Below are 17,700 nucleotides of genomic sequence, written 5' to 3'. Positions count from 1 at the left end.
AACACTTTAACAGAATAATGAATAACAATACTTGCTCAAGACAGTATAAGCTCTTATGTCTGGATGGGGAAAAGAAGGGTTAAGAACACATGGGTATTTTTTTCTCAATTTTCATTCAGAGAAAGCTGAATTTCTTTGGCCAGAATTTCTCACCTGCAGCACTGAGTCACTCATTCTGGCGTCTCATTTTTTGGTATTATTAGGTATCCTCTTGTGGTATGGGACTCATACTTTTTTCCTTCGGTTAATCTTTAGGCTCTGGGTAGGCCTTTTACTAAATGGCCCGATCCATGTGAGAGCAAGTCTCCAGAAGGGGTAATCACCAGTTTCTACCTGTTCTGCATCAATACTAGGGCCAAACTGGTAAGAAGTCCAATACCCAGGACCTAATCTATTCATATGCTTCACAAAAAAAGCTCACAGCCTTACATGAACTGATTTTCCCACCACCAAACAAATCTGCACATTGTGTAGGTTACTTTCCAGCTACCTCTCAGGTACTGCTGGAATGACAGCAGAAAACAATCTCTCTCCTTACCAGAAAATCCCATTTTATGCTAACACCCCAAGAGGCACCTAAAGGTTGCCCACCTTCCTCTTCCACTGCACCTACTTTTACACATACTACTTCTTCTGCCTGGAATTCTGGTTTTCATTCCCTTTGCCTCATTTCTTTCATGTCAGGCTTAGATATCACTTCCTCCAAAGAGTTTCCCCTAATTCTCATCCAGTTTAGGTTAGGGGGGGTCCTTCTTCTTGCCCCCACCACACTCTATATTTATTCACTTATGAAGCACTTACCATTAGTGTGGCTCATAGAAATGTCTATCCTTTGGTCTTTCTTCCCCGTGAGACTTTAAGCACTGTGAGAATGACAATGACCTTATCTTCCACAGGTCCTCTAGCACCTAGCATAGTGCTCAGCACGTGGTGGGCACTTGAACCAATAATACGCTAACTCTGAAGGTGTGAATGTCACAGAGAGTAAGAGATTATGTGGTTTATGTGAAAGATTACAAGAATAAGTATATTTGTTCAAACTCATTGAAATGTATACTTAAAATGAGTATATTTTATGTCAATTATACCTCAATAAAGTTGGTTTTTAAAAAAGCATTATTGGGGCGACTAGGTGGCTCAGTTGGTTAAGCATCCACCTTTGGCTCAGGTTATGATTTCGCGGTTTGTGGGTTTGAGCCCCATGTTAGGCTCTGTGCTGACAGTTCAGAGCCTGAAGCCTTTGGATTCTGTGTCTCCCTCTCAATCTCTGCCCCTCCTCTGCTCACAATTTGTCTCTCAAAAATAAATAAATATTAAAAAAAAAGAATAATAAAAAATAAAAATAAAAAAGCATTACTGAGATATGTTAGAAAATACCTAAATAAATGGAAGGATACACTGTGGGGAAAAATACTCCAGTAAATAAATAAATAATACCCCAGCAGAATAAGCATATTATTGCTTACATAGCAAGTCATCAAAAGCTTTCCCGCTTTCAGGAAGTGACCTTGGTAATAGCTCAATCTTTCCAGTCATGTTTTAGGTCCCTAAAAAATATTGGTGCATTATTCTGTGTCCTCCAGAAAATTTCCTTTTCTGAGCCTTTCCATAGTTCCACTCCTCCATTTAGGTCTATTATTTTTCTGTTATATAATGATGGATTTTTATCATTAAAGCTAGGAACAAAAGTGAATAAATTAAGAATGTTACAAAAAAGGCTTCATGTGTGAATGACATAGTTCTAAATTTTAAGAACAGAAAAGTATGAATGTTTGACTTTTATAGCTATAATCGCTTTATTTTTAAGTTGAAATTCTAAAAATATTAAGTGTTAATTTATAAGCAATATTAAAAACAATTTATAAACAATGTTATTGTGATTCTTACATCCCTCTCTTATTATTTTAATGCACTGAATTGTACATTAAAAAAACTTTTTCTTTAAAGTAGGCTCTATATGGTCAATGTGGGGCTTGAACTCATGATCCCAAGATCAAGAGTTGCATACTCTACCAACTGAGCCAGCCAGGTGCCCTATATTCTTTATTTATTAAGTGCACCATGTTTGGCTAATAACAAGACTAAATTCTAACTGTCTTCCTATATTTCCACATGACCAAACAAATTATAATATAAAAGGATTTTTATCATTCTAAGGAGATAAAAGTTTTCTTAAGAAATTCAAAAAAAATTTTTTTAATCTTTATTTTTGAGAGAGAGACAGAGTGTGAATGGGGGAGGGGCAGAGAGAAAAGGAGACACAGAATCTGAAGCAGTTTCCAGGCTCCAAGCTGTCAGCACAGAGCCCAACGTGAGGCTCAAACTCATGAACCGTGAGATCATGACCTGAGCCGAAGTCGGATGCTTCACCGACTGAGCCACCCAGGCGCCCCTTAATAAGAAATTCTGTACTTAGCTGTAGCCATCTCCAGTAACAAGAAGCAATGACAAAATATTACATTGTCTCTTCAGGTAATAATAGTAAAATACTAAGAACATTTTCCTGCTGGTCTGTACATATCAATGTCTTAGTGATAATAACAATGCATCTTACTGGTAAGCTGAATGTAGGTGTATATATAAAATAACAGTATTAGAAGCAATTATCATAATTTTGATGCAATTAGGATGATTAAATGGAGATAGAATAAAACACTGAGATCTTGACTTTATTTATTTTTAAATGTTTATTTTTTATTTTGGGGTGTGGGATAGAGAGCAGGGGGAGGATCAGAGAGAGCAGGAAAGGGGCAGAGAGAGGGAGAGAATCCCAAGCTGGCTCTGTGCTGTCAGTGTGTAGCGTGATGTGGGGTTCAATTTCACAAACAGTGAGATCATGACCTGAGCCAAAATCAAGAGTAAGAAGCTTAAATGACAGCCACCCAGGCTGAGATCTTGATTTTAAAAGAATGATTAGGGGGCACCTGAGTGACTCAGTTGGTTAAGCGTCCAACTCTTGATTTCAGCTCAGGTCATGATCTCATGGTTCATGTATCAAGCCTAGAGTCAAGCTGTGTGCTCACAGCACGGAGCCTGCTTGGGATCCTCTCCGTCTCTCTCTCTGCCCCGCCCCCCACTGACTCTAATAAATAAACATAAAAAAAAAGTTATAAATTCTCCCAGTATATAAACAACTCTCTTGGTGACAATGACAATGTGGAAAAAATGATCAGACTAACCGTGGAGGGCCTCTGCACCATATTCTCCAGCCTGGTGTGGCTGAACTCTAGGCTGATGACATTATAGAGTTTTTCTCGCTCCTCCTCTGGGGTCTCATAGTAGCGTGTCCACTGAGCCATGGTCATTTCAATGCCTTTCTGTGTGTTCACGTCCATGACATCCACCATGCGACGACTCCCTGCCACGAAAGATGTATCAATCATCTCTACTGAGCCGCTATTATCCTCAAATATATTAAGAATATAAAATACAAGTAGAAGGAAACAAAGTATCCTTTCTTTATTCAGGGTATTCAGTAATAAGCAAGGAGAGAGCTGTCACTCAAGGTGGATAAATCAACAGAAAATCAAACCACAGAGAATGGGAAAAACAACAGGTTAATATAAAAAAGCGATTCCCTATGGCATATTTCTATATGGTCAGGTAACAAATCCTATATTCAATATCTTACTCAACCCTAACAATTCTAAATGGTAAGTACTAATCACCATTTCATAGATGAGAAAATAGGTGTTAGGTAACTTGCAGGACAAGGCAGGACAAGAATCCCAGAACTCTACACCAACTCCAGAGTTAATGCTCTTACCCACTGAACTACACTGCTTTGATGCAGTTTTAAGGATCTTATCTATCCTATACTTTGATCCACTATACAGTGATATAGTGAGTACTAGATTCATTCTGAAGCTGTCCATTCTTCTGTTTAAAAGGGTTATTTCCAAAACCTGTTAAGCATTTCTAATATAAACCTCCCTTTTCATTCATTTCACAAATATTTACTGACTGATAAAGCCACCACGAGGGACACAAAGATCTGTATCAGATTCTCAACCAACTATAACAACTACAACAAAAAGGAGAATGCATAAATTAGTAGGGAGGAAAAACAATAGCCTAATTAAAGCCAAAGATACCTAAGTTTAAATTTCAGCTCTAATAATAGTTGGGAAAGCTATTTAACTTCTCTGAACCTTAATATCTTCTTCTTTAACTTGGGAATAATATTACCTTGGAGGCCGCTGTGAAGGAAAATATTTAACACAAAGTAGGTGTCAATTAAACAGCAGTAAAAATAAAAGGAAAATTATTATTATTTTTATTATTTTTGTAACATTGGACTGACCAGAGAAGCCTTTTAGGAAAAGAAGGTGAAGAAGAGACTTTTGAGTTAGGCCTTGAAAAATAAATAGAATTTCAACAAGAAAGATTCAACAGAGAATTCCAAGCAGAAGCAGCAGCATAAGAGACAATATGGAGAGGCAAGACAGCTAAAAAAGTTAAAATAATAGTGGTCAAGAAAAGGAAAGAGAATAAAAAGCTGCTGATATTAAGAATATTGTTCAGGGGCGCCTGGGTGGCTCCGTCAGTTAAGCAACTGACTTCGGCTCAGGTCATGATCTCACGGTTTGTGGGTGTGAGCCCAGCATCGGGCTCTGTGCTGACAGCTCAGAGACTGGAGCCTGCTTCGGATTCTGTGTCTCCCTCTCTCTCTGACCCTCCCCCGTTCATGCTCTGTCTCTGTCTCAAAAATAAATAAACGTTAAAAAAAAATTAAAAAAAAAAACAATATTGTCCAATTTGTAAGAAACTAGCAAACATCTACTATACACCTGGACTTCGTGGATATAACAACTAGTATCAAGACCTGGTCCCCTGCCTCTAAGACGTTTACAGTCTAGTCAGAGATATGAGATAATAGTCAGGAGGACTAGAATATGGCCATAATAAAGGAGACATGGCAGAATACACATAAGATATAACTCATAATATAAGGCAATAAAGCAAACCTACCCTTTATATTTTGGAAGAAAATGCTAATGATAAATCAAAATTGTCTTGTAATACCATTTCACACCCACTATGATAGCCACAAATTAAAAAAAAAAAAGGAAAATAACAAGTGCTGGCAAGGATGCAGAAAAACTGGAACCCTCAAGACTTTGCTGGGAATAATGTAAAGTGGTGCAGCTGCTGTGGAAAACAGTTTGGTGGTTCCTCAATAAATTAAACACAGAATGACCATGTGACCCAACAACTTCACTCCTAGGTAAATATCTAAAGATACAGGTGATGAAAACGTTCTGAACTAGAAACTGGTGATGGTTGCACACTGTGAATAAATTTAATGCCACTGAAATATATACTTTAAAAATTATTATAATGGTAAATTTTATGTTACTTGTATTTTAGCACAATTGTTTAAAAAAACAGGGGTGCCTGGGTGGCTCAGTTGGTTGAGTGTCTGACTTTGGCTCAGGTCAAGATCTCATGGTTTGTGAGTTGGAGCCCCACATCGGGCTCTGTGCTGACAGCTCAGAGCCTGGAGCCTGCTTTGGATTCTGTGTCTCCCTCGCTCTCTGCCTCCCCCCAGCTCATTCTCTGTCTCTTTCTCTCTCAAAAATAAAAACATTTGAAAAAATAAAAATAAAAAAATAAAAGTGAATGCTTTCCTTCAAAAATGTAGATCAAAGCTGTTGCCGAGGATGCAGAGAAAGAATGCACTGTTGGGAATGCAAACTGGTGCAGCCACTCTGGAAACAGTATGGGGGTTCCTCAAAACATCAAAAATAGAAATACCTTACAACCCAGCAATTACACTATCAGGTGTCTATCCAAAGGATACAGGTGTGCTGTTTTGAAGGGGCACATGCACCCCAATGTTTACAGCAGCACTACTGACAACAGCCAAAGTATGGAAAAAGTCCAAATGTCCATCGATGAATGAATGGATAAAGAAGATGTTGTATATACATACAACGGAGTATTACTTGGCAATCAAAAAGAATGAAATCTTGCCATTTGCAAGACTGCCACGTGGATGGAACCAGAGTGTATTATGCTAAGCAAATTAGTCAGAGAAAGACAAATATATGGCTTCACTCATGTGGAATTTAAGATACAAAACAGATGAACATAAGGGAAGGGAAGCAAAAATAATATAAAAACAGGGAGGGGGACAAAACATGAGACTCTTAAATATAGAGAACAAACAGAGGGTTGCTGGAGGGGGGATGGGCTAAAATGGGTACAGGTCATTAAGGAATCTACTCCTGAAATCATTGTTGTACTATACGCTAACTTGGATGTAAATAAACAACAACAACAATAAACTTATTACTGTCCTGGAGGTCTGTTAGGAAAAGAAGTCCAGTGATGGACCTATAGGTACTCAAGAAGATTTTCTGAGGTCCTCTGAGAGAGCCCTGCATTGTGAAGAGTGGGAAAGCATTTTAATCACTCAACAGATCTACTGAGTGCCTACTATACTCCAGAGATTGCACTAGATATTAGGAAATACCCAGTGACAGGCAGACAGCTGGACTCTAACACAGAAATAGTGAAGGAGTGAAAAAACCAGGGAATTCAAGAACTTTCCTTCACCTGGGCTATCTGTGACTTTCACCTCTTGGATAAACAGAAGAGTTATCCAGCTGTCTAAAAAGGGCCCTCCGGTGGCTAGGAGATAGTACTGCAGTGTCAATTTCCAAAGCAAGACATTGCACTGGAACTTTAACATAGAGAACAAAACTTAACAAAAGCTACAATGTTGAGAGGAAAGCATCAGAAAAAACTTTTTGCTTCATGTCCTGTTGGAAACATGTCCAAAAGGTTTTAATCCACTTTACTGCTTTAACGTGTATAAGACTGTAACCATTCTGAATTCCAAAGGATCCCGGTGAGTCTCAGGGCTACCCTGAAAACCAAATGGTCTGCAGAAATTTGACCTGAACCTTTACTGACACCAGGAAGCTTTCTTCTTTAATTAGGTTGATCCAATTTGTTTTTTTCCCCTAAATTTTGAACAGAATAGAAATCAGACTAAAAACTCAACCAGTCACTGAAAGAAATGTTAACATATCTCTTTCTCGGCTTACAATGCTTTTGTTTATTATTACTATTTTATATATATATATATATATATATATATATATATATATATATATACACACACACATACATACATATATATATAAAATAAAAATATATAAATATACATTATATATGTTTTTATTATATATATATTTATTTAAGTAATCTCTCCTCTGAAAGTGGGGCTTGAATCTACAACCCTGAGATCAAGAGTCACATGCTTCAGTTTGCAAAGTTTTAAACCTTGGTCAAGTTACCAAATGTAGCACTGGTGAAAATTTCCTGGAAATTTCTCTACTGCTTTTGGAGAATGGAAGAGAATCACAGATATGAATGAATCTTCCTTCTTGTCTCGAAGATATAAAATGTCACTTTCCTGGGTGAGATGACCTGGAACAGGCTTTTCACGGAGAGAAGGAGGGGCACACAGTGATAAAATGGTAGGTAGGGAAGAAGGAGAAGTTTTAAAGTTCTGTGCCCGGTGTGTACTAAATGAAGCAACTTTTGTAACTCTTTCTGTGAAAATTCTCAGTGGCCAATGAAATGGTAGTTTTTATCAAGAGGCATATACTTCAATCAAATATGTACTTCAACGTTCCTGAGCCTTAAATCTCAGTCAGAAATTTAGAAATCAATCCCAATCTTAAATCTTTGCCTCATAGGCGCAACGGCCACACATATTACTACTTACCCACACACATTTTGACATCATTCACAGTGAAGTCTGGATCTGGCATCCTATGAAACAAACACTTGTAAGTATAAATGGAAGCACACCTTCTCTAATCAGTGTGAGTTCTTCATTAACGTACTAAAAACTCCTAAGTTAAGACACATAAATATTCATATTCATATTTAGATTTAATGACATATTTTAAATATGATTATATATTCACATATACATAATAAAAAAGAATATATAACAAAATGTTAACAAGTGATTATTATCCCAGGGTAATAGATTTTTAAGAGATTTATTTTCTTTTTAGCTCACTTATATTTTTTCATTTAATTATTAACAACCATGAGTTGTTTTTGTAACAAAAGAAGAAAAATACATGGTTTTAAAACTATATGGGGGATTATTTTTAATTATCTACTGCTTTGGGTTATCAATACTGCATTGTCTATAGCCCTGGTGTAATATGGCCATTTCACAACTATATCCAATCAGGCCGAGAACACTTACTTTATTCCAAGTCCATCCGAATTCTTGAAAATCAGAGGGTCTCTTAAGCCACCCCGCTGAATATACTCTACATTAAAATCTGTCACCATAAGAAAACAACTGTTAGAAAGGCAAGAGGTATAGCCGGAAAAAGATAAAAAGACCATAAAATAGATCCTAAGTATTAAGGTGGAGATGGTGTTTGCTGTTTCTGTGTAAATAGTTTTGCTCTGTGAGACAATACACGCAAAAGAAGCATCCTTCGTTGGGGCACCTGGGTGGTTCAGCTGGTTCAGCCTCTGACTCCAGCTCAGGTCATGATCTCACAGTTTGTGAGTTCGAGCCCCACATCGGGTTCTGTGCTGACAGCTCAGATCCTGGAGCCTGCTTCGGATTCTGTGTCTCCCTCTCTCTCTGCCTCTCCCCTGCTCGTGCTCTGTCTCTCTCTCTCTCAAAAATAAATAAATATTAGGGGAGAAAAAAAAAGCATCCCTCAGGATATAGGAAACTCACACTAAGAGGCAGGGTTCAAGGTGTTTTCTAAGTCTGTATTTCCACAGTAAATTCAGAATTTAACCAACAGAGGGTAGTACTATTAATGAGTCATCTCATAAACCCTAAGCAGAAATTATCATCACCCTGTCTCTTCACAGCCAAAAAATTTACTACTGTCCACTAGAGTATATACCATGACATCCTTGTCAGTTTGCCAAGGAGCAAAGCTGCATAGTACACATGGAATCCCACCTCTGTTGTGGTTGTGGGGAGAGGTACGTGCATAGAAGAGTTTTTACTGGGGTGCCTAGGTGGCTCAGTCAGTCAAGTGTCAGACTTCAGCTCAGGTCATGATCTCACAGTTCTTGGGATTGAACCCTGCATCAGGCTCTGCACTGACAGGGCAGAGCCTGCTTGGGATTCTCTCTCTCCCCCTTCTCTCTGCCCCTCCTGCATGTGTTCTCTCTTAAAAATAAATAAACATTTGGGGCGCCTGGGTGGCGCAGTCGGTTAAGCGTCCGACTTCAGCCAGGTCACGATCTCGCGGTCCGTGAGTTCGAGCCCCGCGTCAGGCTCTGGGCTGTTGGCTCGGAGCCTGGAGCCTGTTTCCGATTCTGTGTCTCCCTCTCTCTCTGCCCCTCCCCCGTTCATACTCTGTCTCTCTCTGTCCCAAAAATAAATAAACGTTGAAAAAAAAAATTAAAAAAAAATAACTAAATAAACATTAAAAAAAAAAAAGTTTTTAGTGTACTATTCTAAATTAAACCTAAAACAAGGGATAGGAGAAGGAAGAGGGCTTCAGGGAAAAATTCCAACAATGTTCCTGGCCCTAATAAAACACTTTTCTTCTTGTGTCACAGAGAATGACTCCCAAGGTGGGAGAACTAGGGAAATGAGGGTGTGTGTGTGTGTGTGTGTGTGTGTGTGTGTGTGTGGGCACGTGCATGTATAAGAATGGCATTGTGTAATAAGATAAAATAAACAGCATCACAGCATCAATAGGCAATATTTTAGCTGCACAGATACTGAGCCCATGGTTCCCAGAGTCTACAACTTCCTACACCAAGGGACTGCAGGTCCCTGGAACCAAAATGATACTGACCTTTTCCTTCCATAAAAGTAACAAAATTTGCATTATATTTGTTGGTGTGGAGCTTCTCTTCCAAGTCAAAAGTTCTTTTCCCTTCAATTTCATCATCTGAAATGCCATCATCTTCATAGCGTCGTCGCATGGTACCACGCTGGGGGAGAGAGGGACAGAAGGATCAAATCATGTACTTTTTCATGCTTATCTAAAAGTACTCACAAACATATGTACGCTTCAACTTTATGTACTTTCAACTTCAGGTATAACACCTGAAACATCAATTTTCCTTGCCTTATAAACCTTTCTCTCAACTAAAGGTCAGGTAATGTCCTCAGAATGTACAGAATATAACAAAATTTTGATGGGCCACTGGTTCCCTACTTGTGAATTCTACCTCTGCTAACTCTTTGGACCTAGAGATATAAATTTACAATAGAAATATGACTGGGGCACCTGGGTGGCTCAGTCAGTTAAGTGTCCGACTTTGGCTCAGGTCATGATCTCATGGTTCGTGAGTTCAAGCCCCACATCGGGCTCTGTGCTGACAGCTCAGAGCCTGGATCCTGCTTCAGATTCTGTGTCTCCTTCTCTCTCTGCCTCTCCCCCACTCACACTCTGTCTCTGCCTCTCAAGAATAAACATTAAAAAAGAAAAAAAAGAAATATGACCAAATTGTGTTCACAGTCCAATAAAGACTGGAGACAATATGTATATAAATATATATTTTTTAAATTTTTTTTAAAGTTTATTTATCTTTGAGATAGAGAGAGAGACAGAGCACAAATGAGGGAGGGTCAGAGAGAGGGAGACACAGAATCCGAAACAGGCTCCAGGCTCTGAGCTGTCAGCACAGAGCCCGATGTGGGGCTCGAACTCACGGACCGCGAGATCATGACCTGAGCTGAAGTCGGCCGCCCAACCGACTGAGCCACCCAGGCGCCCCTGTATATAGATATTTTAGGTCAGGATACAAAATACAATGTTTTCATAGGGGAAAGCTGTATCTACATTAGTTTTCTAAAACAATCTTCAAGAATAGGCTAAAACATTTGAATTAATGAAACAAAAACTCCTTTACATCAGATAAAAGAAGTTAATCTAAACAGTTTAGTATTCCAAATAGCAGACCATCAATATTTAGCTTTAAGGATATCTCCCCAAAGAAAATATACAAGGGTGCCTGGGTGACTCAGCTGGAAGAGCATGCAACTCTTGATCTCGGGGTCATGAGTTCAAGGCCCATGGTGGGTATAGGGATTAATTAAATAAATAAATTAGAAAAAGAAAACATATAAATGGCCAAAGAACACAGGAAAAGATACTCAATATCATTAGTCATTAGGGGAAATGAAAATCAAAACCACCATGAGATACCACTTCACACCCACTAGGATGGCTACTATCAAAAGGTGGACAATAACAAATGATGGTGAGAATCTAGAGAAACTAGAACCCTCATACACGGCTGGTGGGAATGTAAAACGGTACAGCCATGGAAAACAGTTTAGCAGTTCCTCAAAAAATTAAATATGGAGTCATCTTGTGACGCAGTAATTCTACTCCTAGGTACATATCCAAAAGAATTAAAATCCTATGTCCACACAAAAACTTGTACACAGGTGTTCATAGCAGCATTAACCCAAATGTCAACGGATTGATGAATGGATTAAAAAATGTGGTATATTTATACAATGGAATAATATTTGGCCATAAAAATGAATGAAATACTGGTATGTAGCTACAGCATGGAAGAATACTGAAAATATTATGCTAAGTGAAAGAAGTCAAGCACAACAGAGCACATCATCACAGATTATAGAATTTTATTTACATGAAATGTCCAGAATAGGCAAACCCATACAGATAGAAAGTAGATTAATAGTTGCCAGGGGCTGGGGAGAGCAGTAGGAAGTGACTATTAATGGTATGGGTTTCTTTCAAGAGTCATGAAAATATTCTGGAATTAGCAAGTGGTGATATTTGTACAACTCTTGTGACTATACTAAAAACCCAATGAATTATATACACTTAAACTGGTGAGTTTTACAGTATATGAATTATAGCTCATAAGCTCTATTTTTAAAAAACTGATAACGTTGCTTATGCTGCAACACATTCTAGTATATTTAGCTAGTGTCCAATTTTGCTGAAATTTCTTGCATACATACACATGGGACAACTGGTACGGAAGTGGTAAGGGCAAAGGTTAATAAAGTAGCCCTACCCTAGGAGGTACTAAGAACAGCCAAACTTGGAATTTAAAGTTAGATATCAGGGGAAGGTCTCCTGGGGAATGGGGGTCAGTGAAGGGGCAGAAACGAGTCATAAGAAATAAAATTAAAGAAAATAAGAATGACTGTTACACACTGGAGCAGAGCTAGATTCAGCATACCAATAGTATGGTAGAAATACTGAGGGATACCTGGTATCTTTTCCATATTTGGCAAAAACTTTATAATACTTTTACCTACCACCTTTGCTGCCATAAGTCCCAGCTCAAAGGCCAAAAGAAGACCTAATTTTGGTTAAGCTTCACTTATTTCAATAATACCATCACTGCTCAAAATATTTTTAGGTACCTTGATAGAGGGGGTTATTTTCACCGACATTTCTTTTTTTGTTTTTATTTCTTTTGAGACAGATAGAGCAACCTGGGAAGGGGTGGGGGTGGGGTGGGGTGGGGAGACAGAGAATCCCAAGTGGGCTCCACAATGTCAGCACAGAGCCCGATTCACGAGCTGTGAGACCATGACCTGAGCCGCAACCAAAAGTCAGACACTTAACCGACTGAGCCACTCAGGTGACCCTTCACTGACAGTTTCTGACACAAGTTTTGTTTTTTTTTTTAAACTTTTAAAGTTTATTTATTTTGAGAAAGAAGGGGAGGGGCAAGGAAAACACACACTCACGGGAGTGCAGGGGAGGGGCAGAAAGAAAATCCCAAGCAGGCTCCCTGCTGTCAATGCAGAGTCCAATGCCAGGGGCTTGGGGTTCAAATCCACAAACCCTGAGACCTGAGCAGAAATCAAGAGTCAGATACTTAACTGACTGACCAAACCACCCAGGTGCTCCCCCACCTTTTTAAATTAATTAAAAAAAAATTTTTTTAATGTGTATTATTTACTTTTGAGAGAGAGAGACAGAGCTTGAGCAGGGGAGGGACAGAGAGAGGGGGAGACACAGAATCCAAAGCAGGCTCCAGGCACTGAGTTGACAGCACAGAGCCTGACATGGGGCACAAACCCACATGAACTGTGAGATCATGACCTGAGCCGAAGCTGGATGCTTAATTGACTGAGCTACCCAGGTGCCCCTTAAATTTTTTGTTTTAACGTTTTTTATTTCTGAGAGAATGCAAGCAGGGGAGAGGCAGAGAGAGAGAGCCAGACAGATCAGAAGTGGGCTCTGCTCCGACAGCAGAGAGCCTGACGCTGGGCTCAAACTCATCAACTTTATTTTTCTTCTATGAAACTATGTGGTGGCCACAGCTGAAGCCTGGGTCCTCTGCACGGAGACTGGTGTGGGTATCTTTTACAAGATGTCAGTGAATTCCTGACAGGGAGACTTGGTGAACACAGTCTCTTTCCAGAAGTCAGGGTTGAGACAGCTGTAGGTCTTATCTTGGAAATGGCATCAAAAGTGGCCTTGGCTGGGTGCCTGGGTGGCTCAGTTGGTTAAGCATCCAACTTCAGCTCAGGTCATGATCTTGTGGTTCCTGAGTTGGCGCCCTACATCGGGCTTGCTGCTGTCAGCCCAGAGCCTGCTTCAGATCCTCTGTCCCCCTCTCTCTCTGCCCCTTTCCCGCTCACACATGCTCTCTCTCGAAAATAAACATTAAAAAAAAAAAAAAGTGGCCTTGGCGAAGTTGCCCATGATGGCAGCACAGCCCCTAGCCAAGTGTCATCAATACTGGCTATCAACAGCAGCTTCTTGGGCACAGGAACTGCATGAGTTTACTTCCATATAAGATATCTTCAGTTCCCCTCCCCTCTTTTTTTTTTTTTTTAATTTTTTTAATGTTTATTTATTTTTGAGAGAGAGTGCAAGCAGGGGAGGGGCACAGAGAGAGAGGGAGACACAGAACCTGAAGCAGGCTCCAGGCTGTCAGCAGAGAGCCTTATGCGGGGGCGGGACTCAAGCTGTGAGATCATGACCTGAGCCAAAGTGGGATGCTTAACTGACTGAGCCACCCAGGTGCCCCTCCTCAGCTCCCCTCCTTACTGTACTTCATTTATGTGTCTTTGAAGAGAAGTCCAAAATATGAATTCCAAGTATCATAGAACAAAGACAATACAATCAGAATTAATGTAGTTTCCCCTTCTCCCCTGCAAAATTTAGAAAGCACTAATTTGCACTGTAAGTTCTAATATACTTGTAAAAAAAAAATTCCAGTCATATTTTCAAATTTCAACCTTTCCTGGGTCTACCATTACTGATTCTTCTTCAGTAAGGAGGACATAATCACCCTGATTATCCCAAAATTTCTAATACGGTAGCCAGAAGTTCCCCCATCCTTCCTTTATTTTTATATGCTTCTTCCTTCCAATATACAAGAAGACTCCTTTCATTTACACTTTCAATATAGAGAATATAAGGATATAGGGAAATCTGCTCTAGCCAAGCCACATAAAAGACAAGAGAAAAATGAATTTGGATTCTTGTTTCCTTTTTGAGTGTTGTAAATGGGAAGTCAGCAATAATGCAAAAATTATTTGTATCAGTTTTAATACTGCCAAGAATGGTGTTTGCTGTTTTTCTGTCTATTCCTTGTCTTAATGTAAATCCTGGTGAAAGTAAACATCTATAGCAAATTTCTTAGTGCTATAAAAACATAGTCAGTCCTTGTAATAAGCCTGGAAATCAGTAGGCAATAACACAATTTGCTACAGGTGAAACCCAAAAGGCAAGGCCACTTTAATGCTAAGGAAAGCAACCACCAATCCCCTCCAGCCCACCAACATTACCAAATAATTCAAAATGGTTTACCAGCATGCTGTGCTTTTTTTATTCTAGGTGCTTTTCATGAAGGCAATTTAGGCAACCCAGAGGAAGTTACTGACCTCCCATAGATGCCAGCCCTCACTGAACTCGGTGTCACAATAAATAGCAGGTACAAACTGAACACTGAAATCTATTCCAACCACATTTTCACTCAAAAGCAATTTGTACTTTCCAGGGTCAATAGTGAGCTGTAGTCATGAATAACCAATCATTGTTTATTCTATTTAGATGACCAAACTATATAGCAAACTCATGTTTTCCAGGAATTCTAATAAAAAGAATTTTAAAACTGCCTTAAAAATATTCACCACTCTTATTTTTGAGACAGAGAGAGAGAGAGAGAGCGCACGTGTGAACTCACGAGCAAAGGAGGGGCAGAGACAGGGAGGGAGACAGAGGCTCCGAAGCTAACAGTGCAGAGCCTGACATGGGGCTCGATTCAGGAACTGTGAGACCATGACCTGAACTGAAGTCAGATGCTCAACCAACTGAGCCACCTAGACGCCCTAACACTCACCACTCTCAGTCAAGTTGCAATTAACCACATTAAATGATATAAATGGCTACATAAATGGAATATTTAGATTAACTCAATTACCGACAGGTTAAGTCAAGCTCAATGGATATAAATATTACACAATCATTTCCCTAGATGATTAGGTGAAAAAAAGATAATGAGGCAAGACTAGATGCAAACAGGTATCAATCATTATATAGAAACTTTCAGCATTCTCTTTTCTAAACATGTAGTAAAAAAAATGATGGAAAGGGCACTGTCTTAAGATGTCTTTATGCAACACACTTAAAAAGTAAAACAGCAGGGCGCCTGGGTGGCTCAGTCGGTTGAGCATCCGACTTCGGCTCAGGTCATGATCTGGCGGTTTGTGAGTTTGAGCCTCGCATTGGGCTCTGTGCCGACAGCTCGGAGCCTGGAGCCTGCTTCGGATTCTGCGTCTCCTCCTCTCTCTGCCCCTCCCATGCTCATGCTCTATCTCTCTCTGTCTCTCAATAACAAATAAACGTTAAGAAAAAAAATTTTTTAAATAAAAAAAAAAGTAAAACAGCAGAGCAGAGTAAGACAGCAGAGAGTAAAACAGCAGAGAATTTTTACAGAGAGTAAAAATTAAAAAAAAGTAAAACAGCAGAGAATTCCCTAATGCCAGCAACCATCTGCCTCTCTTAGATATCTGGGGAGTGGAACGAGGTGAGAAAGAGAAATCATTTTTAAAGGTCAGATAAAACCAGACTTGTCCTATAGGAAAACAGCTAAGCCATCCAAGGCTAACATATACTCTAGTGAATATGTGACCATTAACACATTTATTACAACAAATAACACTGAAAAGTGCTTATAAAGTGCTAAGTTTAAAAATCAGTACATGTGGGGTGCCCAGGTGCCTCAGTCAGTTAAACATCCAATTTTCTTGATTTCGGCTCAGGTCATGATTTCAGTCATGGGATCAAGCCCTGTAGTGGGCTCCCCACTGAGTGTGGAGCCTAAGATTCTGTCTTTCTCTCAAAAAAAAAAAAAAAAAAAATCAGCACATGAAATTATGCGAATTTGAGCCCCTAGACAGGCTCTGTGCTGACAGCTCAGAGCCTGGAGCCTACTTTGGATTCTGTATTGTGCCTCCCTCTCTCTCTGCCCCTTCCCTGCTCATGCTCTGTCTCTCTGTCTCTCTCTCCCCTTCAAAAATAAACATTAAAGGGGCGCCTGGGTGGCTCAGTCGGTTGAGCGACCGACTTCATGATCTCACAGTTTGTGAGTTTGAGCCCCGCATCGGGTTGACAGCTCAGAGCCTGAGTCTGCTTCGGATTCTGTGTCTGCCTCTCTCTCTGCCCCTCCCCCGCTCATGCTCTGTCTCTGTCTCAGAAATAAATAAACATAAAAAAAAATTTTTTTTAAATAAACATTAAATTAAAAAGTGTGCATAGGGGTGCCTGGGTGGCGCAGTCGGTTAAGCGGCCGATTTCAGCCAGGTCACGATCTCGCGGTCCGGGAGTTCGAGCCCCGCATCAGGCTCTGGGCTGATGGCTCGGAGCCTGGAGCCTGTTTCCGATTCTGTGTCTCCCTCTCTCTCTGCCCCTCCCCCGTTCATGCTCTGTCTCTCTCTGTCCCAAAAATAAATAAACGTTGAAAAAAAAATTTTTTTAAATAAATAAAAATAAAAAAAATAAAAAGTGTGCATAAAAAAGAAACAGTGGAAGACAACAGTTCGTATTTGTTAACTTTTAGTGAAAGGTTTTCATGTTCCCCATACCATCTTTCTTTCAATACCTAACTTCTTTAATATTTTTATTACAAAAGTAATGTAATAGAAAGAAGGACAAAAATGATGTGATCCTCTTTGACAAAATTCAGCACCCTTTCATGATAAAAGACATTCAGCAAATTAGGAACAGAAGGTAACTTCCTTCAGCTAATAAAGGGCATCTACCAAAACCCCACAGCTAATATCACACTTAACGGTAAAAGACTGAGAACTTTCTCCCTAAGATCAGCAACAAGACATGGATGTCTGCTCTCCACTTCTATTCAACACTGCATTAGAGGTTCTAGCCAAGGCGATTAGGCACGAAAAAGACATACAAGGGGGTACCTGGGTGGTTCAGTGAATTAAATGTCTCACTCTCTTGGCTCAGGTCTTGATCTCACAGTGGTGAGCTCAAGCCCTGCACTGGGCTCCATGCTGGGCATGAAGCCTATGGAAGGGGAGGGGGAGGGGGAGGGGGAGGGAGGAAGGAAGGGAGGGAGGAAGGAAAAGGAAGAGAAGGGAAGAAGGAAAGGAAGAGAATAAGGAAGGGAAGGGAAGAAGGAAGGAAGGGAAGGGAAGAAAGAAGGAAGGGAAGAAGGAAGGGAAGGGAAGAAGGAAGGGAATGGAAGGGAAGGCAACGGAAG

The 17,700-nt window shown here is 39.8% G+C and overlaps 1 protein-coding gene across 5 annotated transcripts in view; it reads right to left on the bottom strand.

Moving 5' to 3' along the window:
- KDM2A (lysine demethylase 2A) overlaps nt 1–17,700 on the bottom strand; it is a 114,612-nt gene that overhangs the window by 39,647 nt on the left and 57,265 nt on the right. For all 5 annotated transcript variants that reach the window (XM_040465761.1, XM_040465764.1, XM_040465763.1 and 2 more), the window contains 4 exons: nt 9,816–9,954; nt 8,240–8,318; nt 7,742–7,788; nt 3,180–3,358 (listed from right to left, as the gene is read on the bottom strand). In XM_040465761.1, coding sequence (XP_040321695.1) covers nt 3,180–3,358; nt 7,742–7,788; nt 8,240–8,318; nt 9,816–9,954 — 444 coding nt within the window. The remainder of the gene's footprint in view (nt 1–3,179; nt 3,359–7,741; nt 7,789–8,239; nt 8,319–9,815; nt 9,955–17,700) is intronic.

Source organism: Herpailurus yagouaroundi, unplaced genomic scaffold, assembly GCF_014898765.1.
Source record: "Herpailurus yagouaroundi ecotype Mexico unplaced genomic scaffold, PumYag 569, whole genome shotgun sequence".
NCBI lineage: Eukaryota > Metazoa > Chordata > Mammalia > Carnivora > Felidae > Herpailurus > Herpailurus yagouaroundi.
The sequence above is the reverse complement of the archived record's forward strand: the minus strand, read 5'-3'. Positions and strand labels throughout refer to the sequence as shown.